Genomic DNA, 21106 nt, shown 5'->3' on the forward strand with positions numbered 1-21106 from the left:
GGAAAGGATTTCGGTGTCCGACCATTCTCTTACTTGATGGATATATCCAAGCATTCGGTGAGGTGCAAGTAATGGTTGAGTCTATATATGCAGCAGCAATGAACCAGGGTTCAGTCTAATGTACAATATCAGTCGTATTCCTCTTCGGAATCCTCCTCCACCTCATCCAGCAATCGCTGCTGTTCAGCCTCCGACTCTGCTGCTAGCCATCGACGACTCTCAACTTGAACAAACACTACAAGAATGGTTCCGATAATAAAGCTGAGTACCACAAGAACACCATTGATCGGAATTGGATTGCCTTTCAATGCCCCCTGAGTCAAGGCATCAAGTCCAGTTTGTGAAAAATTGATAACGCCAGAAATGCAAATTATTGCGCCGTAAACACGCCCAAAGGTAGAAAAGCCGAATACCTTTGTTGCGTAGTCACTATATTCACTTCTGTCAAATCATTATTTCTATGAAATAGCCCTTGTGGGAGGATGGTAAAGGTACATACGACATGGCTGAGTAGTATAATGGCCGAAGCAGAACAAACAATACCACGGTCAGTAGCGTGATGAGAATGAACCATGGTGACATGAACTGTTTCTGGACCGGCTCGCCATGGAGAACACCCCAGACTCGTGCTGTGGCATGCCGCTCCTCTTCTTGTTCTTCACGCTGTTGTCTTTCATCTAGCCCACCAAGAACCTTATCAATATTTTTGAGCTTGTTCTGCCTCTTTTTGCGCCGCGCGGCTCGTATAGATGCCACTTCGTTATCGTCTGAGATTTCTTCATCAGATTCGTGAATATCTCGCGAAGGGTCTCGTGCTGCTTCAATCTTTTCCTCTAATTGAAACACGGTCTTGTAGGGCTTCGTCGGTAAAAGGAACATCTGCTCTAGGAAGATGAATAATGGCACAGATAAATAGCCTAGGAAGAAGTATTCGGGCCGTATAGCGCGGTTAGTGGTTTCGTATGCAATTCTATAGAATAAAAACACGGCAGCGGATGCATCAAACGCCCCAGTGATCAATGCCACTATGACACCCGACTTCTTTGGGAAAGCATTCGCAATCTGGAAGGCTGGGACAAAGATGCAAGTGCCTCCTAATGATAAGAACAAATTCCCAATCACGTAGCCGTCGAACTCGGGTATATTGAAGGCGAAATACATGAGAAGACTGCCTATGACGAGGCATAGACATCCTATGATGTTGCAGATTCGTGGACCGAAACGGTCGAGCATCGTTCCGATCGGTAAGGCAGATACATTCGCGGTGATGGAGGCGACTGTAAAAAAGAGGTTGAGTCTGTAACATTCATTAGCATCTTATTCTCACGAGTCATGATTATGGTCTTACTGTAGCTCTTGTTTGAAGCACACGTCGACGCCATCCTCCAATTCGTCGCTATCACATAGCCACTCATAAACTCCTTCTGACAGAAGTACCGGCTTTAGCGCCGCAAAACCAAAAACAATCCCTGATGCGAGCCAACAGGCCAAAGTCGTCGCGACTACCTGCGCTACAAGCACAATCAGTAAGTCGGCCAAGAACAAAGATACGCAAGTATTACCTATCCGTTTAGTCAGAGGAACTTTGTACGCAGCAACGCTGGGTTGTAGATCATCTTCGTTCGGCCGAGGGAACGCATCATAACTTAGCGCTTTGCGGACAGTCTGTCCTCGAGGTATCACTGCATCGGGAAGTGGCTCGCGATCAACACCTTCAATCGATGAGACATGTTGAATAAGAGACATTGCAACACTGGGTCAATCGAAGCCCAGGTGTAGTTGACGCAGTTGATGCGCATCCAGGCAATGTGGGATGATAGAGTGAGGCAAAGAAGAGACTATGTTGCAGTGGTCGTCACGGCCGAAGCTTTTTACAAAGAACCGGTTTTTTGCTCCACATGATGGGCCTGTATGGATTCTGGGTCGACGAAGCGCCTTTACCGGGGTCAGCTGCGATGAAGAACCTTCACCGTATCATGGAACACCGTTTGGTGAAGATACACTGAAGAGTTGACCAGAAAATGATACTGACTGACCTAACTGAATTAACTTGTATGGACAAGAATTGCGCGATTGACTGCGAGCGGGTCCGTGGAAGGCACGAGGGGAGCTTCTTTCCATTTTTGCTCCATTGCGGGGCTGCTCCTTCCTTTTGACACCGGCCAGTCCGAAAGAGGCAAATAGCTTAACCCCAGACAGCTTAATCCTTAACTACTCTGTGGTACACAAGTTGTCTTTTCTTTTTCTATTCTTCTATCCTACTCAAGAGTACAACACCTCTGGCTAAAAACTAAAAGCCATGTCTTTTATGGGTTTATCGATCAAGCACTCGAGTCACTTTTGCAAGCTCTCGTTTTGAGGCTCGGATCTAACTGACCAAGTTCTAGCAAGGATGTCTACCAGCAGAGTTAACGGAGCTTCCTAGGTATTTCTCACGCGTTATTGAGGTATTTACAATCCCCTACGCCGGCAACGGCCCGGAAACGGTCATTTGAGGAGAGTATTTGCAGTGATGAATGATGTGGTCGCCCCCTCGAGGTAATGGCGTTCACACGAAGACACAATTCTAAACAAACATGTCCCAGAATATTCCATCTAACGGCTACAAACAAGGCTACTCCAAGTACACTCTTGCAACTCAGCAATCACGCACAGCTGAATCTTATGCCGCTTTCCTGCTACCTCATATTGAAAAGGGTGACCGTATTCTTGATGTTGGCTGCGGTCCTGGTACCATCACCACGGGCTTTGCCAAGTATGTCAGTGGAGGTAGTGTCGTTGGCATCGATATCTCAACAGAAGTCTTGCAAAACGCAAAGGAATCGGCTGCTGAAGCCAATGTTCCAACTGAAGGCCCAGGTTCTGTCGTCTTCGAGCAAGGAAACGAGTTTCGGCAGAGTTGGCCGGATGCCGACATTACCGAAGAGGTGATTCAAGAGACGCTTGTCGCTATAGAGAAGTGGGCCAATGCAGAGGATGCATGGTACGCGGCTCTAAAGTGCGAGATGCTTGCGTGGAAGTAATATCCTCAACTAGACGTCCACCGAGACAGTAAGCATTTATAGCCACCAAATGAAGACACTTGATTTACGATTCGTGAAACAAATTGAGAACCACGAACAAGTCACCAGATAGCTAGGTAGGGCCTGGATTTTAATATACTAGGCTACAAATACATCAATGGCTTTGTTTATTTAGCACAACAAAATGCTAGAGGTTGCAAATATATCCATGTTTCCTAATCGTAGGCCAGTCCATCTCGTCGACAGAACCCTACTCCCAGTAGAGTCGCTTGGAAACCCTGTCCTACAATTACAGGGTCATGGGCGTACAACTCCACATGTACATCCGGCTTCGTCGATGGCCGACCTAGCTCCCTTGGGGGTTGGTAATATCGGTAGGGTATCTTTGCGGGCCAACAGCATGAGTTCTTTGTTACACCAATTTCCATCTCCCTGCGACCCATCTTTACGATACAGATTAAGAAAATGTTAATATATAGCTGAATAGATAACAAATAAAGCCACGATTATCATAAATAGTAACTATCGTGGCGCAATTAGCTCCAGCATTCTGAGAAATCAACTTTAGACTACACGTGATACCTTAGGCATCAATATTCTGACTCAGCTCTTAAAACATCTTCCCTCGATGTTGACACATCAATCTACCCAGGTACTTCAATATTCCATAACCAGCAGGAGTTTCTATTACTTCTATAATATAGGTAGACATCATGTCAACCGTCCCAAAAGCGCGACAAAGCAACATCGAGGGCTTGATCGTATCGCCCGATGAATGGGACTCGTATCCTGAAATATCGCTCTCAACCATCAAGAATTGCACGTTCAAAAATCTCAGCGCGACAACAAACATCAGCCGGTCTATTGTGTCAGAATCAACTGTTATGCAGGAGGTGGAGTCTTCGCCAATGTCGTCGGACTTAACAACAGCAAAAGCCAAATCGAAAAAGGGAATGCATATAGGGCGCTCCACAATCGATAATAGTCAGATACTCAATTCGTCGAATGTGCAGCGTTCTGAGGTGCATGGCTGCGCAATCACAGATTCGACAGTAGACAGAAGCACCTTGAATAACTGCAATGTCTCGGCGCAGTCTCATATAGAGCGCACAACGGCGAAAACCACCAAATTTATCGGCCCGAAACGCGTAGAACGATCTGAGTTCAGCGATAGTGTGGTTTTGGGCAAAAGTGCCGTTGAAAGAAGTATTGTGCGCGGCTCTGTGGTCGCCGGCAAAGCCGTTATTGAGCGAACAGAACTCAAAACTGCTGTCATTACGAAAAGTCGTGTGGAGCGATCCAAGATTTCGGATTGTGATGTTATGGATTGTGTGATCGAGAGAACGGATTTCCAGGGGATGATTTTGCAGTATGGGATTTGGAAGAGAGGTGACTTGGTGGGAAGGACTTCGAATGAACATGAGGTTGTCATTAAGCCGAGACAGAAACCAATGTCTACGCGAGAGCCTGAAGGGTTGTCTGGATCAGCACCACAGCCTGTGCAGAATCCAGGGTCTGGTTGGAAGGCGGCTGAAGCGGTATATTTCCTAGCTAGTTGAGATTTTGTTGACAAGCTAACAAGTCTATGGTAGGAACGAGAGAGACTAGGAGTGGAAAGTGACCACGAGCAAGAAGATCCGTCACCTGATGAATTGGACGAGTCGAGTGATGATGAGACATCTGATCCAGCTTCGGGTCATAAAATGAAGCACAGCCGCCTGAAAAATAGAGATCAGTATACCTCGACATCGGCAGCAGATATCCATGATCCTCCACCACCCTATGAACAGTAGCCCTCTAGTCTTGAAGGCGATCATATTAATCGATACGCTTTTTTTTTTTTTTAGAACGGCGTCTGTTGCTTCATACTTTAAATTTTATGACTGAAGAGCGAAATAGTAATTACTTGATAGTACTTTGGATATATCACTCACTCTCACTTTTGGAAATGGTTGGCTGTCATCTATCCAGCTACAGGATTAGGTTCATCTGCTACCAGTACAGTAAAATCGGGCTTCTTGAAGGTCAACTTTGGCGTAACCCCCCTCCACCTCGCTGGCCACTCTGATTTCAACTTCAACAGCTCCTCACGCCATTGTTTCACTTTCCATGCCCGCCAGTCCTGTGTCATGACAGTCAGCGGCATCTGGCCGCGAATGACCACAGACACCTCCTTTAATTGTTCAAATTTGATCAATTTTTTGGCCCGAACCCAGCTCGGATCTGCCCCAAGATGTTTCCACCCATGAGACTCTTCCAACCACTGCCATACATATGGCCGATTTCCATGCAAAATCTGGACTAGAAAAGTCTGAATTCTAGAAGCAAAGGCTGCTTCGTGTTCTGCAATCGCAATGAATTGGTCTAGATTCTCCATTCCTCGTCTCATTGTGAGATCTATGGACGTTCCAAAGTGATCAACTGACGGGCAGGCATACACGCCTCTTCTTATAAATTTCGTGATTTTGTTTCCATTGTTGTTGGTAATGATCATTTCAAGACCTCTACCAGTATCCAAGATTTTGACTCTGTTTTGCAGGTGACGATTCATCGCCGCTTCACCTGGGATCATTTCAGCAAGTCGGAATTGTAGTTTCTTGAGATCCTGTGGCCGTTTCCAGGGGTGGTGGCCGGTGGCACTATCGTAAATTTGATCAAATTGTACACCATAGCTTCCGCGCGTAACGGTCCAACTTTCTCGACAAACTAGAAGAAGCGACGGCGTCGTCAACGGATGAGACCGTTTTGTGAGAAAAGAGCCCCTACAATTGCATGACGGAGTACATTCGGAAATCCACCTGATCTCGGTTTGGGAGGGGGGACTCTCTGCATCGTTGTTGTCATCATCCTGCAGCTGTACGTACTGTGTATGTACATGAAGCGGGACTATGTTAGGCTGAATTGGCTCTAGGATGAGTTTCCAAATTATATGCCGGAGCTCAATGGGTAGATCGTTGAATCGAGGGAATATCGGTGATGGTTGTTGACTCGGGCTGGTCTCCGGGCTGAGGAGGAGATGACTCCATCTTGTTTTTCTAATGACCCCCGAAAATCACATCGCATTTCGGGCCTGGGGACTAATATGTATGTTAATGAGACATAACTGCCCGACCTATGTAAGCCTGACCTGATGTGATGTATCTAACATAACTTACTGCGTATGTAGAAAGTCAGGTCAGTAAGTTACCGCATGGAACTACTACTACATAGTACTACTGTACCCTGTTACCATCCACCTACTCCGTACTCCAGGTGTTCTCCGAATGCCAATAGAGACGCGGACACTAATCCCTTCTTATCCTAGCTCCGGTGCCCACAGCGGTGGCTAACCTGGATATGGTATAGCGCTATGCCACGTGCCCTGGTTGGCTCCTCAGGCCACCAACTCCCCCCCCGAGATCGTCGTCATCCAAAGGGTGGACTCCAATTCTCTCGCTTGTTTCACTCCCTCCATCAACCCACCACCCCCATGTCATATCCCATCGTTGCAACGCATTCCCTAGACGCCTCAGTGGAACCCCAGGTCCAGAACAAAGAACAATCTAGGCATTCGGCCCTCTTGGTCCGCCTCTTCATTCAGCTTTGACTTGCTTTTGCCAACGCTGGAACCCTAACCTTCACGCGCGCTTACTGTTTCGCCGAACCTATTCCCTGTCTGACCGACTCACAGTACCATCGATGTCGTCGTTGTCTTCTGGGACTAGTCTCCGCAGATCATGTCATGGTTGTGTCAAGGTTAAGCGACGATGTGATTTGCTCTTCCCGGAGTGCAGCAGATGCTTTAAGAAGGGTGTGCGCTGCCAATACATCAATATCCCTCTGTCGAGCCGAACGACTCCGCCGGGTGACGGTCACAGTAACAATGGAAGGGTCACCAAGCTGACAAATACGCGGCACCATCAACAACATCAGCAGCAGCAACAGCAACAGCGGAAAATCCACAATGCGGTTGTTGTTGGCACCATAAAGGCGGAAATAGTGCAAGCGAACAATACTGAAACGATTGTAGTTAGACTGCCGAAGCGAACTATGTCATCGAGTGATGTAGCAAGTGATGAGAGGAGTGTCTCCAGCGATGATAGTATCGGCAGCAGTCCTAACAGTGACAAAAATGAAGATATTCCTTGGATACGACCGGCATTAGATATGGAGATCCGAAAACAACATTCCCCGTATATTGTCGACTTGGTCGCCAATGTCGTGCGTCAGGCTCCGAGACTATTTATCCAGGGTCAGTCATTTTTTATCCATCCTTGCGTCTACAGCAAATCCCTGCCGCGGCCGGTCCGCGAAATCCGTGCGTTATGTGCGCTTTATGAGAACGATAGCGACGACTACCAACTCTCTTCTGTCAAGTTATCGACCTTCCTTCAACATCAAATCTTCTCGTTGATTCAAACCGCGAATAAAACCACCGACTTTGAAGAACTGGTCGCATGCGTTCAAGCACTCACACTGGCGCACTGTCTGCAGTTGTCGGAAGGAAATATTCAAGGCCCGGCGGTTGAAAAGTCTCTCGAATTTCTGGCTGCTCTTGCACACAGAATGTGGTATCTGGTACCTCGTGAATTGCCGAGTAGCATGTCACCATGGCACGCCTGGATGTTTGGCGAGACCGTCCGTCGTACGATTGTTTTCTCGCATCTCGTCATTGCTGCATTTAGTTTCTTGACTCGTGGCTATGCCTGCCGTACGCCTTTCATCGATGCACTTCCTTTCGATGGCCGTACATATCTGTGGGACACAAGATCGGAGCAAGATTGGGCCAAGTACAGTACACATCAGGATTTCCCCATGGTGTCGGTTATTGAGTATGCCAATCTTTTACAAGCTGGTCGCGCTCTATGTTTCTCTTCCTTTGAGGGCTTGATCATAGCCACGTGTCGTGGGTTGGAGTTGCCTATTCATGAGCCGTCGAAGGTGATGCAAATGTAATTTTCTTTTTTCCCTATCAATGTTTTCCCTTGCATAGCGGTATATGTGATTCGTTGTATGTATTGGTCTGGCTGGTGGCGTCGGTTTTATATCACTGGATAGGTTTTGGACTACTTTCTTTTGTACATTATTCTACATGGACCTACACGTTCTCATACAATGTCAATGGCATGGATTTTGAATTCAATCGAACCATCGTGATTGATGGATGTAGCAATCATCATATGGTTCAAACATTCTTATCTTGCACGTAGCCATAGGATCATGATTACATGGATACTCGGGACTATAGTCCGATCAGACGGATTGCTGTATAAACAAGGCCGCTATCTCTTACGTCTCGAGTCCTCAATCACGGCGTTGTAATCTTAATTAGAGATTGGAAAGCAAGAAAATGTCGTCCTCAGCAGCGCCTCTTCCTCTTACCCCTCTAGACAACCCACCGTGAGTGTGCTCACCAGAGGATCTACTGTCGTCTAACACCTAACACCTCCATAGCACAACCCTCCCAGATCCTCACCACACTCAACCCGACAATCCAACCATCCCTGATACCACCACCACCGCCACCACCACCACCACCAACGATGCTCCCCATTCAGACCTCATAACCCGCCGCATCACCCACCTCCAAACCCTCCTCTCCTCCCTACACGCCTACCACGCCTACCGCGAAACTCTCCCCGCCATAATCGACGCCTACAAATCCGGAAAGCTAACCATAGAGAAAGGGCAACTGACTTTCTGGGCTCGAAGTTGTCAACTCGGGCCAGCAAGAAAGTTTGACATCCCAACGACGGAGGATGAAAGATTAAAGCTACAGGTGAAGGTTATGGGGATGTTGGATGAGGTGCTCAAGGTGCAGGATCGGGGGGATTTGTTGTGGATTGAGAATGTGAGTACTCATAGAGGATCCCTGTCTTATTGTGTTTTTTTAATGGGAGATAGCGTTTGCTGATTTGAGTTTTGGGTGTAGCCGTTGCCATCGGATGAGTGGGTATGAAATTTTAGTTTATAGGAGTATTGATATCTGGGCAATATAGTATCTGTATCATTGAGTAATGTCAATATCTTTATATCTAATTATCTCGTCTCAGCTTGACTGGGAAATTCAGTGTGGTATTGACTGAGACCTTCCTTCTAGTCAAAGCGCCGTCAAGCGCTTATTACAAAAGATTGAGGTTATTGTTGATGATGGACAGGTTACTTGGGGTTTGGATAAATAAGTGCCCACTGCTTGATATCTCACACATCTTTGTGTATGGAAGGGAAGAATTTCTCCGACATTTCTGATTAGGCAATGTTGAAGCGGCGAATAATTACGGAAGGTGGTTAATTCATACGCAAAGTAGTTGTCTGAGCTCTATTCAATGGTATGCTCAATTTGATAACTCAGCAATGATAATAACTTCACTGTCTAGTCTCTGTATACTCTATATTCTTGTCACATTGAATGATCTATATGATGTCTATAGTAGGTAACGAGTGGCTAATTCTAGGTCACGACAAGATGATATCACATCTATTTGAATTCAGTCAAGATACCCATATGATGAAAATCCCCAGGAGCTTTCCAATACTCACTCTTTGTCAGGCACACTTGGTCGATAATAAATCTCTCATCCTGCAAGTACTGAAGAAAAAGAATCATGGTCGTCAACGCCACTATAAACAATGCCCTAACCGCCGATGCCATCATCCCCGACATCCTCCCAGCCAGCACGGTAGTGCAACGAAACCTGAAAGTCGCCTTTCATAACACCACCCTCACGAGACCGGGGCAGATGATTGATCGTGAAGAGACGCATTTGAAGCCGACGGCTTTTGTTGATCCTCCGGTTTGTCTTCTTTTTCTGCTTAAAGGAAATTGATTTCCCTGCTGATGATGTGAGTATCTGATACCATGTATAGCCGGAAGAAGACCTTCTGCGCCATATATATACGATATTAATGGTCGATCCGGTATAGAGCTACCTCACGCGATCATTCATTCGGAAGTCGGGCGATCAATTGATTGACTGACATGATAGGACCTGACAAGTCGAAACGATACAAAGTACGGACAAGTCAGACACTGGCTCATAAGCCACTGCTCAATCAGCAGTGCCGGCGAAATCCTCGATGTAAAGGGTACGACGCATTCCCCCTGGGTTGGACCAGCACCTTTGCCAGTTCGCAATTTTACGGGGTATGAAGTATAACCACTTGGCCACCCGCATCGGACTCCTATATAGTGATCATATAAAACTAACATGTAAATAGAAAAAGCAAACCACATCCATCGCGCTACACTTTCATCCTTTGCAAAAGCAAAATAATGCCTCCCCAAGGCAGTGATATAGAAGTCTCTAAAGAAATGCAAATCGCAGAAAGCGACCAATATGCGGAGATAGAGAGCGATTTGGGCAAACCGTCACAGGATCTGTTTGATCGGTGGAAGTTTAATACTGCGCAGTTTCTGAATGACAACAACCTTGAGGTTGTAGCTGCGACGTATATGCTTGTTGAAGGGAATCTGAAGAGTGGTGTTGCGAATGTGGGTCTATTCGCTAATGCCATTGGGCATAAGTTTGGGGAGGTTGGTCATTGATTTATACATGGATCATTATCTATATCTCAGTTTATTGTTTTGGTTTGTTTTGATATCTTTACACCTTCAAGGCGTTAGGATTTGGGTGTGATAATTATGCGAGCAATTGGCATTACAAACTTGTCTACTCCCTCTCTTGAATGACAGCATCTAGGATTTAAAAGAAGTCTTGACAGACTTATAGACCACCACATGCGTACCATCCTTCAACGTCTCATGCGTTGGCTCCAAGTGGTATTTCCCAATCCTGGGCAACAACACCCACCAAACAAACCAATAGACAATCGACGCCGCCAAAACTGCAATACCGACAACAGCATACAACCAATACGGAAGAGAGGTATCTCCCTTCCCACCTGGAGGGCGCAAAAACGGAGCCACAAGCTGGAACCCCTGAGCAGCCATGAAAAATGCTGCAATGGGCCACCAGACTTTGAATGAGCGATGGGTGTGTGGCTCTTTGAATCGTAAGTAGAACAAGCCGAAGACAACGAGGAAGTTGACTACGCTGCTTGGGTAACCTTCAAGATCGAGGATGAAGTTGTAGGCATCTCCAAAGGGGATGGCGACGATGACGATAAAGGATGGGATGAAGTGAAGAAGCAGGCCGGCCGAGGGGGAGCCAAAGGGCCAGCTGGAGGCCCAGAATCTGGGGAAGGGGATTACGCCTTCTTTGGCGAGTTCTTGGTTGACGCGCGATTGGGCGAATGTCACTGTGAGAACGTTTCCAAAGGCAGATATCGCTAGAAGTACACTATTACAAAAGTCAGAACCCGGGTTTCAAATGATAGATTAAGAGATATACCTCAATGCACGTTGAGCTGCATGGCCGAATACTTTGTACATGAAAAAAGCTGCTATTGTCACGCCACTTTTTGCGACCTCTTCCGGTGTGGCCGCTGCATAGTACGCAATGTTGGCGAAAATGTAAAGGATACCGCAAATGAGCAGACCAAGAGGTCCTGCAATCTTCACTGTTCGCACGGGGTCTCGGACCTCGTTCAACACGTACATGGCGTTGCTCCATCTGATCGGGGTACCGGTATTAGCTCGGACGGCCAGGCAAGGACGCAGCAAATACATACCCAGCATACGCGTTCAGAACCTTGAACAACGCAGTGGCATACAAGTTCCCCGAATGGTTCGACCCAGCAAAAGCATTTCTAAAACTGGCATGTGGATCAGGAACACTCTTCACACCACCACCCAGAACGACCCATCCAGTCACCACGATGAATAGCAGGACTATGATCTTGATGCCTGTGATTACATTCATGCCACGAACACCCCATTTTGGAAGAAAAGTGTGGAACAGAGTGATGAAAACAATGACGCCAATTGCAATACCACGTTTTCCCCATTCAGTGACGGTGACGTCGGCGGCTGTTAGGATGTATTGCGCGAAAACGACACAGCCAGATGCTATCCACAATAAATCAGTATTTGGATTGGTATCGTCCGAGGGATGTCTGTATACCGGTGAATCCTAGTGCAATAGCTTGCACGGCAAAGAAAATTGTAATCAAGAGCTTGGGCTTCTTGTACACGGCTTCCAGATAATTCTTCTCTCCACCACTGCGCGGGATCATGCAAGCGAATTCGAGCCAGACACAGAGACCGGCAGCAGCCAGGAAGAGTCCAAGGACCCAGAACATGAGCGATGCGCCGACACTGCCAAGTTCCGCAGTGACGGAGGATGGCGTGGAGAAGATACCTGTGCCGATGATACGGCCAACCCTAATTTTCGTCAATTTGAGTCCATCAACATGAGATTGAGCGAGTGGCTATGAGGCCAGGAGATGTACACTAGAAAAGTCGTCGACAAAACACCCAGGTGTCGTCCCAGACCACCAGAGGTATACTCGTCGAACGCGAGTTCGCCAACATTCCTCTGTTGGGCATCCTGGATTTCAGAGCCCTCGCGCTGTGCAAGGTCAGCGTCGACTGATGGCTTTGGCTCTTTGCCATTTCCATAGAGCGAAGAGTCGTTCGACGGCATGTTATTCTTTCCTTTTCTTTCTTGTTTTTAATTTATTCCCCTTCAATCGTTCTTTTCCATGCAGTATTCTAGAAAGGAGAAAAAAGAGGAGATCCCTTCCGAGAAGAATGTGATCTTCATATAGCTCACGGCTCTGTGTAACGAACAACGAATACCACGATGGAGGGGAAAAAAAGGATTAACTTAGTTACTACAAGCACTACATGATGTAAGCTATAGGTGCAGGTTACATGGGCAACGTGAACACCTATGATAACACTTCGGGCTGTGATTGCGTGCTCCAATCTATCTGCCTCCTAAAGACAAAGCATTCAACCAACGAGATGCGTCGATCATCCTTGCTTAAGCTCTGTTAGTACGCCGGCTTGGCCCTTGATATGCAACGAGACGATGATCGCGTGAGCCACTTCAAGGCTTGCATCCTGTAGTTTGCTTGGCGATAATTAATTGCGGCGTTTTGATTTGTAGAGAATAGGTACCTAACTAATCTTCTAATGGGGCTAAATGGTGTTTATCTCGTCCTCTAGTAAGCATGGTCTAACTCGAGTGTACTGCGTCCGGGTTTACGAACGTCTTAATCTGGCAGCTAGCTATCGGTGGGCTGTCGCATGCATGTCGGTGCAGTGAAATAAAAGCATGGTCTTGGTTCTCCTTTACATCAATATAATCATTTTTGACCAATCTGTTGTTAGGGTTAGGGTTTTGCATACCCTATCCTATCACCTCACCATCAAATCACAGCCCTGCGAGGATTTGTGCATTGATTGGATATTAATGCTGCTATCCAGGATAGGTGTACGTGGTGATTCATGCGAGCCTTAGAACGTGACAATGGCTTGTATAATCTCCGGTTGGTTGATCGATGGATGGACGCGTATTTCCAATCCCGACGGTTTCCACGAGCCCAAGTACATGACATCTTCCTAGAATACTTCCATAATATGTTGAGATTGGTTTTAATATATATGATACACTTTGAATCTATTCTCTTGTTATACATATGCCTTCTTCAACGTGCTAAGATCTGTCCATTTAATTCCTGACTCTCGGATATACCGGCACGCTTATGAACCTGCGTAAAGTCATCGCGGAAGAGACAAGATATCCCAAATAAACGCCAGAAATAACCTTGTGGAAGCAGCGATAAGTCTCGTCCTGAACAAGTAACGAATATGGGTCTCTGCTTCAGCTCTCCACGAAGCCGCACGTTCGATCCCGCGCCTGGGATGCGACCGATGCCCGTTTACAACGCATACCCAATGCCGAGCGGTATGCCCATGAGACATAGATATGACGGAGGTTATGGAGGAGGCTACGGAGGAAGAATGGGATTTGGAGGACCAGCTATGGGAGGTCGGTATTATGGCGGCGGCGGTGGTTTTGGAGGAGGATTTGGTAGACGGGGTGGATATGGAGGACGAAGAGGGTTTGGGAGAAGGTGTTGATAGTAAGATGATTGGGCGAGCACCATTTCTTTCTTATTCTGTGCAACAAATGAGAGGAACCTTTTGGCTTAGTATGGATCATGGATTACACCGATAGTCCGCTGTTGATATAGAACACGAAATTGATAGTTTTGGGGTGTTACTTTCAAACGGCGTTAAGGTCTTAGCCGTGTGTTAAATCTACTATATATTCGGCAGAAATGAGGGTCTGAATGCGATGATATAAACGCCACGCTGTGTAGTGACACTGTTTCCAGTGAATTTAGCTAAGGCAAGAAATATTAAGGTGTGTTGTTGATGTATACTTCAGAATTTGCCAATTCCGAAGGAAAGTATCAGAGATAACTCACCTGATGATTCTGGGTAAACCCCGTACGATCCTCCTGGAAAACTTTGGACTGATTATCTCTGTTCACACAGTAATCAAGAAAACTTCGAATCCCCTATAGGGTTCGGTATATCAGGTTTACGTTAGGCCATATGAGCCAAGATGAGACCTACCTCACTTTCTTGTCCTTGCAGATCAGCAAAATCCGTTCGAGAGGCGACATATGTCACGTCATATATGACATACTTATTCAAATCCAAGGCTGATGATAGGCAAATTCTCCGAGGCATGCATGCTACCTGTGGACCACAGGCCGAAACTAGCTGTAGACTGAGAGTTGAAAACCGAAGCATCTCCTTTTTTGGTGACCACTGGATGCAAAAGAAACCGGCTTTTGATACTCTCTGCGTTGTGGAAACCATAACATCTATTGCAGCGCTTAGGCAATCTGTGATCATGTACGTAAGTTGCAAGTAGGCCATGAACTGCTTGGACTTCAATTCTTAACGGCGCCTCCATTTGGCTCTCGGTATTTCTTTCTATGACCACTTTTCCAATTGTGCACATTACTGTACTATATACGTACGTACTAGAACTGAAGGCTATACCCCGCAAACTTCTCCAGCCCAAGCACATCGCTCAGACATGATCACCATTGCCCCGGTACGTCGTGTAGATCATCCGCGGTCAGCCTGTGCGTTTGATAAAGAGAGTGGGTATTTGTCAAGTTGTTGAGATCCGTCAAATTTCCGGGGGCCCTCCAAAGTACTATGCTCGAGATTTCTAAGAATTGATAAGCAAGATGTAAAGCTCACAAATGCCAGCCACTTGGGCTCTTCTTGATAAAACTACAACTTAACCCAAATTAGGTAGGTGAAAATGCACTTCAGGACTAACGAGAGTCGGGATGCAACGTGAACTATGAAACGGACTATTGACCAGCGAGATAAACTCCGTTTCCCTTCCCTAGTTTCAGTCCTTAATTTCTGCCCAAAGACTTTTTCGAGTTAGAAAGAGGTTAATAAAAAGTCCGTATTCCTGGATTCGAAGGTCTAATTGGTCGCTTCGTCTGAACGAGCATCGGGGAATAGTATTAAAATCCTACGTGCAATATACAAACCCCATTGTTTGGTAAATATCCATGGGTGGTTTTGAAATATGAGAGATAAGTATTATAATACACCGTTGCTATTGCTGCGCTTTACTTGTCCTGGAATATAGGCCACATAGCTTTTTTGAAGATGCGTAAAGGCCATACATGTACTAAAGGGGCCTAGGGTTACATTGTCAACTTACTCACCATGAATCGTCTCATAATTGTACGAGATATAGACACCGCCGATAGCGTGGTGACTCGGCGTCCCGAAGCTGTATAAATCGGACTAAATCTCTCCGGTTTGAAACAAAATGGAGAGCTGGAGGGGGAAAGAAGGCAAAGTGAGGAGATTGTATGTGTAGAAATTTCAAGTAAAAGGAAAATGCTGTCTACTCTACTGGCGGCTCTCGCCGGCCATGTCGCCCTCACCGGTGGCTACGCTATTCAAAAGCGAGCTACAACTCCAGCCGCTTACGCTTCCAATTCCAATGGTAGCTATGCTCTCACATCCATCGCAGCACCTGTTCAAGGTGCTGGGTCTCCCGATTCGGAGTCAACATGGCAGCTCAGCGTCGATGATACTTCGTCTGGATACAAACAGACCATCACTGGGTTTGGGGCTGCTGTTACTGATGCCACTGTGACTTCCTTCAACACTCTTTCAAGTGCCAACCTTAGTCAATTGCTGAATGTCTTGATGACTTCCACCGGTGCCGACTTCAGTTTGATGCGTCACACTATTGGATCCTCTGATTTATCTGGAGATCCTGTCTACACGTACGACGATAACGGCGGCGCTGTCGATACATCCATGTCTGGGTTTAACATAGGAGACAGAGGTACCGCAATGGCTGAGATGCTAGCAACTATGAAGTCCCTGCAGCCAAACTTGAAAGTTCTTGGCTCTTCCTGGAGCCCCCCGGCATGGATGAAACTGAACAACAGGCTGGACAAAAGTACAAAAAATACCACGCTTGGTCAAAGTATAACAAACAACACGCTTGATGACGGCCACTCTGGTACTGGCGTTGGAAGTGCTGGGTATTCCAGTGAATTTGCTCAATACTTTGTCAAGTACATCCAAGCATACACGGCCTTGGGTGCGAACATTGATGCCATAACCATCCAAAACGAACCGTTGAACAGCCAGTCCGGCTATCCTACAATGTACATGCTTGATTCTGAGCAAGGAAGTTTAATCCAGAGCTACGTTGGCCCAGCCCTTGCCAGCGCAGGACTGAAAACTGCAATTTGGGCTTATGACGACAACACGGGTATGTTCAAGTAAAGATGGCTTCTAACTTTTGAAGTCAATGAAAACAAATTAACAATAATGATATAGACGTTCCATCCTTTCCTCAAAATGTCTTGGACACGGCTAGCCAATATGTGAATACCGTCGCATGGCACTGCTATGCCTCCTCCAATGATTGGTCCGTCTTGACCAACTTCAAGAACAAGAACCCAAATGTCACCCAATACATGACCGAGTGCTGGACTCCCCCATCTGGAAAATGGTACCACTCTTCAAACTTTACCATGGGGCCTCTTCAGAACTGGGCTTCTGGAGTCATGGCTTGGACACTGGGTACGAATAGCTCCTACGGTCCACACTTGTCAGAGGGTGGATGCCACACCTGCCAGGGACTAGTCACAGTCAACGACGACGGTACCTATACCTTGCAGCTCGCGTACTATCTGATGGCCCAATACAGCAAGTTTATCCCACCCGGCGCGATTATTTTGAACGGCTCTGGAAGTCATACCCGCTCTGGCGTGGGCGGTATCCAGTCTGTTGCCTCGTTGAACCCTGATGGTACTCGCACCGTTGTTATTCAGAACACCCTCTCCAGTGATGTTTATGTCAATGTGACTACTACCAGTGGTCAAGAATGGAGTGGTATTGTTCCGACGCAGTCTGTTGTGACATGGCTGCTGCCTGCTGTCTAAGTAAGCGCTCGAGAGTCATTACGCAAGCAATTCTTTGTACATATTTCATATATATATAGATATATAGATATATACAACTTCGACATTCTTCTCAGGCAGGCTCCCTATATAGTTACCATAGTACTATGGGTCTGAGTCACTTTGATAAAGAAATCCCGAAGCGGACTAGCGCGTATGGCTACCCTTATCTTATCAGTTGACTCACAAAAGAATCAGCTCTGATTTGTACCCCGCCGTCTCTCGACCGTAACTTTTTCTTTCACCCCTTGAAACATCAACAGATCCCAGCTCCCGACTCCTCTTGCTACGGGGTCAACTCAATTCACCATCTGAACACCCCTCTACGCGCAATAAATCCGCTCCCGAACGATCTCCGCCACCGAGCCCCCCCCCAACCGACGACCATGGCGGACGCCATTGCCGAAGCTACAGCTAAGCTGCAGCTCGACGAAGAGACCGGCGAGATGGTCTCCAAGAGCGAATTGAAGAAGCGTCTTGCGAAACGCGCGAAAAAGGCAAAGGCAGAAGCTCTAAAGGCGGCAGCACCGCCCAAGGATGTCGCCAAAAAGGAGGATGCCGCGGCAAAGAAGCCAAAACCGGAAGAGGCTCAGCTTGATCCAGACGCTATGTTCAAGGAAGGGTTTTTGGCAAAGGTTTACGATGAGCGCCCGGCGGGAAAGGATACTGTGACTCGGTTTCCACCTGAACCCAATGGATTGTATGTGATAATTCTTTCCTCTGATGATGTTATGTATTGATCTGACTCTTTGATAAAGTTTGCATCTAGGTATGTGGCTCCGATCGTATAAAGATATTCAGGGGGCCTTGCTGAACCAAAAAAAGGACACGCTAAGGCTATTGCGATCAATTTTGGCTTTGCTCGTTATCATGGTGGAGTAACGGTGAGGATTCCCTTTGTGTAGCGCTTACATCAAGTCACGCGAGCTAATATCTGTATAGAATCTTAGGTAAAAACTCTTCGCGACATCAAAGAGGTAGCAATGACTGATTAGTTAGATTCGATGACACCAACCCCGAGGCGGAAGAAGAGATCTACTTCACATCGATCATTGATGTTGTGGAATGGCTCGGTATGGCAATCGCTTGACCCCACGAATGACAAACACTTACGTGATGATGCACTTGCTAGGCTTCAAACCACATGCCATTACATACTCTAGCGACAACTTCCAAAGACTATACGACCTCGCCGAAAAGCTCATCGAGATAGAGAAAGCATACGTCTGCCACTGCAATGAGGCTGAAATCAAACTTCAGCGTGGAGGAGAAAAGGGAACCTCGCCACGTTACCGTTGCGCACACGCCGAGCAGGATGTCCAGACCAATCTGCAGAAATTCCGGGATATGCGTGACGGGAAATACCAACCCCAGGCTGCATTCCTCCGAATGAAGCAGGACATCACAAGTGGTAACCCTCAGAACTGGGATCTTGCTGCATACCGAGTGCTTTCAAAGCCACATCACCGAACCGGCGATAAATGGGTTATTTACCCGACTTACGACTTCACACACTGCATTGTCGATAGGTATACGACACTCGAAGCATGATGCTTGATGGTTTGCTAATGCGTTGATAGTATCGAGGGCATCACTCACAGTCTTTGCACTACAGAATTCCAGCAATCACGAGAGAGTTATGAATGGCTCAACAAGACCTTGTCTTTGTACGAGCCTATGCAGCGCGAATACGGTTCGTTTGTTCTGATCCAATCTCCGTGTTATTAATCTGACTCTTTATAGGCCGCTTAAATGTCACCGGCACAATCATGAGCAAGCGTGGACTCAAGAAACTGATTGACGGCAAGCACGTGCGAGGCTGGGACGATCCTCGACTATACACATTGATCGCACTAAGAAGGCGAGGTGTACCACCCGGAGCGATCCTTTCATTCATCAACGAACTCGGTGTGACCACATCAAACTCTTTGATCCAGCTCAAGAGATTCGAGCAGAGCGTGCGCAACTACCTCGAAAGGACCGTCCCTCGACTCATGATGGTTCTTGAACCTCTACGAGTTGTCATTGAAGATGCCGACTCTCTTGAGTCTAGCGAGCGCGACCTCACAATCCCATTCTCACCAAAGATCCCCGCGTTCGGAACTCACCCACTCCGCCTCACAAGCACAGTCTACATTGACCGGTCTGATTTCCGCGAAGTCGATAGTAAAGACTACTTCCGTCTCGCACCCGGCAAGACTGTCGGCTTACTCCAGATGCCCTACCCCATTACAGCAACAACCTTCTCCAAGGATGCAGACGGCAACGTAACTGAAGTGCGCGCCGTCTTCCAAAAGGAAGGAAAGAAACCAAAAACCTATATCCAGTGGGTTCCCGAGGGATCGCGCAAAGCTGAAGTTCGCGTCCACACAGCACTTTTCAAATCCGAAGATCCCGCTAGCGTTGAAGGCGGATTTTTGAATGATATTAGCCCCAACAGTGAAACGATTTACCCGGACGCGCTTCTTGAGCCTGGCTTCGAGGAAATACGTAGGAGGGCACCTTGGCCGGCCACGGAGGGAGAGAAGGAGAAAGCCGGACCCGAGAGTGTGCGTTTCCAGGGCATGCGCATTGCATATTTTGTAAGTTTCCCTTTTTCTCTGCTTGATAGAAAGAACAAAAAAAAAAAAAAAAAAAGAAAGACGTGGTTACTGACATTTCTTGCAGGCCATGGACTCCGATTCAACAGATGACAAGGTCGTCCTCAACCGTATCGTGTCTCTCAAGGAAGACGTTGGAAAGAAGTAAGCAATGTAAAGTTTTGACATAGATCATATTTGTGATGTTCTTCTAGCATTGTCAATCATAGCAGCATCTAGTGTTTACCGATTCTGTTCGGTATTGTACTTGATTCTTCCCCGCATTTTTACACCCCAGTATATAAATATATATGGTATACTATACTATGTATGCGCTATGCATAGTACATGGAACACTGCATCTTGTCTCGCATTAGCCTCTCGACAACAATATATCCATTCAACGTTGTGTGAAGTCGCCAACCAACGGAGGCACTTAAGTTAGGTGGCTTTGATGCTGTTGTGCACTGCATGCATGTCCGAGCAAGTTTTCCGTTTCACTATACGAGATTTGACTGGACGCGACTGTTTTTCTCAATCCCTCGCAAAGCACTTGTTCCATGGAATGCGGGGGGTGGCCTGTACCACAATGCCGCGTTGAGTTGTTTGTACCGTGTGACCAGAGGACTCAACAATAAAAACCCCCTGAGCTACCCCCTCTATCTCATCTATGATAATGAAATGATTTGGTTATGTATTCCTTCAACTTTTTTCCTGCTCAAAGTTCCTGTCATGTACCCAACCAACATCAACGAATAACAAATATACATTACTCTTTTTTTTTTTTTTTTTTTTTTTTTCTTTTCAAGTATACCCAAACTCCTAAAAAAAACCATCCATCTACAAAATTTTCTAGAAATTCCGTCCGGTGCAATAACCGACCTCGACTTGCTTACCATCTCCCACAAGTCGCTCTGCCTGAGAAACAGAGAAGAAAGTTTTCCAGTCCCCATGTTTGAGAATGGGTGGGTGGAGTTTCTTGGGTTGTGCCTCATGTCACCAATATCAAATCCCTTTTTTTTTTTTTTTAAACTCGCTTCAGGGTTCAGAAGGGGGAGGACTAGCAGCCATTGACCTTTTCAATATCAACTTATTTCCCTCTTTTTTTTTGGAGATTGGATCGATCTCAGAAGCGGGGTGCAG

General features: G+C 46.6%; 10 protein-coding genes across 10 annotated transcripts; 7 read left to right on the plus strand and 3 right to left on the minus strand.

The window, feature by feature from the left end:
• Positions 1 to 128: 128 nt before the first annotated feature.
• EYB26_009182 (uncharacterized protein) lies at positions 129 to 1746 on the minus strand (the record flags this gene model as incomplete). Its single annotated transcript, XM_054268432.1, has 4 exons — positions 129 to 429; positions 500 to 1297; positions 1349 to 1511; positions 1563 to 1746. 4 exons carry the CDS (start codon positions 1744 to 1746, stop codon positions 129 to 131), a joined length of 1446 nt encoding a protein of 481 aa, XP_054124407.1.
• An 830-nt stretch (positions 1747 to 2576) lies between these two features.
• On the plus strand, positions 2577 to 3023 carry EYB26_009183 (uncharacterized protein; the record flags this gene model as incomplete). Its single annotated transcript, XM_054268433.1, has 1 exon — positions 2577 to 3023. One exon carries the CDS (start codon positions 2577 to 2579, stop codon positions 3021 to 3023), a length of 447 nt encoding a protein of 148 aa, XP_054124408.1.
• Positions 3024 to 3736: 713 nt separating this feature from the next.
• Positions 3737 to 4816, plus strand: EYB26_009184 (uncharacterized protein; the record flags this gene model as incomplete). Its single annotated transcript, XM_054268434.1, has 2 exons — positions 3737 to 4561; positions 4616 to 4816. 2 exons carry the CDS (start codon positions 3737 to 3739, stop codon positions 4814 to 4816), a joined length of 1026 nt encoding a protein of 341 aa, XP_054124409.1.
• A 170-nt stretch (positions 4817 to 4986) lies between these two features.
• EYB26_009185 (uncharacterized protein) lies at positions 4987 to 5855 on the minus strand (the record flags this gene model as incomplete). The annotated part of the gene is made up of 3 exons (XM_054268435.1): positions 4987 to 5662; positions 5710 to 5729; positions 5790 to 5855. The coding sequence occupies 3 exons, from the start codon at positions 5853 to 5855 to the stop codon at positions 4987 to 4989; spliced, it is 762 nt and encodes a 253-aa protein (XP_054124410.1).
• Positions 5856 to 6701: 846 nt separating this feature from the next.
• Positions 6702 to 7958, plus strand: EYB26_009186 (uncharacterized protein; the record flags this gene model as incomplete). The annotated part of the gene is made up of 1 exon (XM_054268436.1): positions 6702 to 7958. One exon carries the CDS (start codon positions 6702 to 6704, stop codon positions 7956 to 7958), a length of 1257 nt encoding a protein of 418 aa, XP_054124411.1.
• Positions 7959 to 8352: 394 nt separating this feature from the next.
• On the plus strand, positions 8353 to 8961 carry EYB26_009187 (uncharacterized protein; the record flags this gene model as incomplete). The annotated part of the gene is made up of 3 exons (XM_054268437.1): positions 8353 to 8402; positions 8457 to 8853; positions 8935 to 8961. 3 exons carry the CDS (start codon positions 8353 to 8355, stop codon positions 8959 to 8961), a joined length of 474 nt encoding a protein of 157 aa, XP_054124412.1.
• Positions 8962 to 9607: 646 nt separating this feature from the next.
• On the plus strand, positions 9608 to 10548 carry EYB26_009188 (uncharacterized protein; the record flags this gene model as incomplete). Its single annotated transcript, XM_054268438.1, has 4 exons — positions 9608 to 9796; positions 9870 to 9920; positions 9989 to 10146; positions 10221 to 10548. The coding sequence occupies 4 exons, from the start codon at positions 9608 to 9610 to the stop codon at positions 10546 to 10548; spliced, it is 726 nt and encodes a 241-aa protein (XP_054124413.1).
• A 150-nt stretch (positions 10549 to 10698) lies between these two features.
• On the minus strand, positions 10699 to 12547 carry EYB26_009189 (uncharacterized protein; the record flags this gene model as incomplete). Its single annotated transcript, XM_054268439.1, has 5 exons — positions 10699 to 11302; positions 11354 to 11575; positions 11634 to 11970; positions 12026 to 12285; positions 12354 to 12547. The coding sequence occupies 5 exons, from the start codon at positions 12545 to 12547 to the stop codon at positions 10699 to 10701; spliced, it is 1617 nt and encodes a 538-aa protein (XP_054124414.1).
• Positions 12548 to 15798: 3251 nt separating this feature from the next.
• On the plus strand, positions 15799 to 17366 carry EYB26_009190 (uncharacterized protein; the record flags this gene model as incomplete). The annotated part of the gene is made up of 2 exons (XM_054268440.1): positions 15799 to 16690; positions 16759 to 17366. The coding sequence occupies 2 exons, from the start codon at positions 15799 to 15801 to the stop codon at positions 17364 to 17366; spliced, it is 1500 nt and encodes a 499-aa protein (XP_054124415.1).
• Positions 17367 to 17770: 404 nt separating this feature from the next.
• Positions 17771 to 20203, plus strand: EYB26_009191 (uncharacterized protein; the record flags this gene model as incomplete). The annotated part of the gene is made up of 10 exons (XM_054268441.1): positions 17771 to 18084; positions 18143 to 18153; positions 18210 to 18268; positions 18327 to 18334; positions 18384 to 18457; positions 18517 to 18913; positions 18965 to 19077; positions 19128 to 19966; positions 20052 to 20128; positions 20179 to 20203. The coding sequence occupies 10 exons, from the start codon at positions 17771 to 17773 to the stop codon at positions 20201 to 20203; spliced, it is 1917 nt and encodes a 638-aa protein (XP_054124416.1).
• Between the last annotated feature and the right edge of the window lie 903 nt (positions 20204 to 21106).

The sequence above is a fragment of the Talaromyces marneffei genome, chromosome 7 (genome assembly GCF_009556855.1).
Source record: "Talaromyces marneffei chromosome 7, complete sequence".
Lineage (NCBI taxonomy): Eukaryota > Fungi > Ascomycota > Eurotiomycetes > Eurotiales > Trichocomaceae > Talaromyces > Talaromyces marneffei.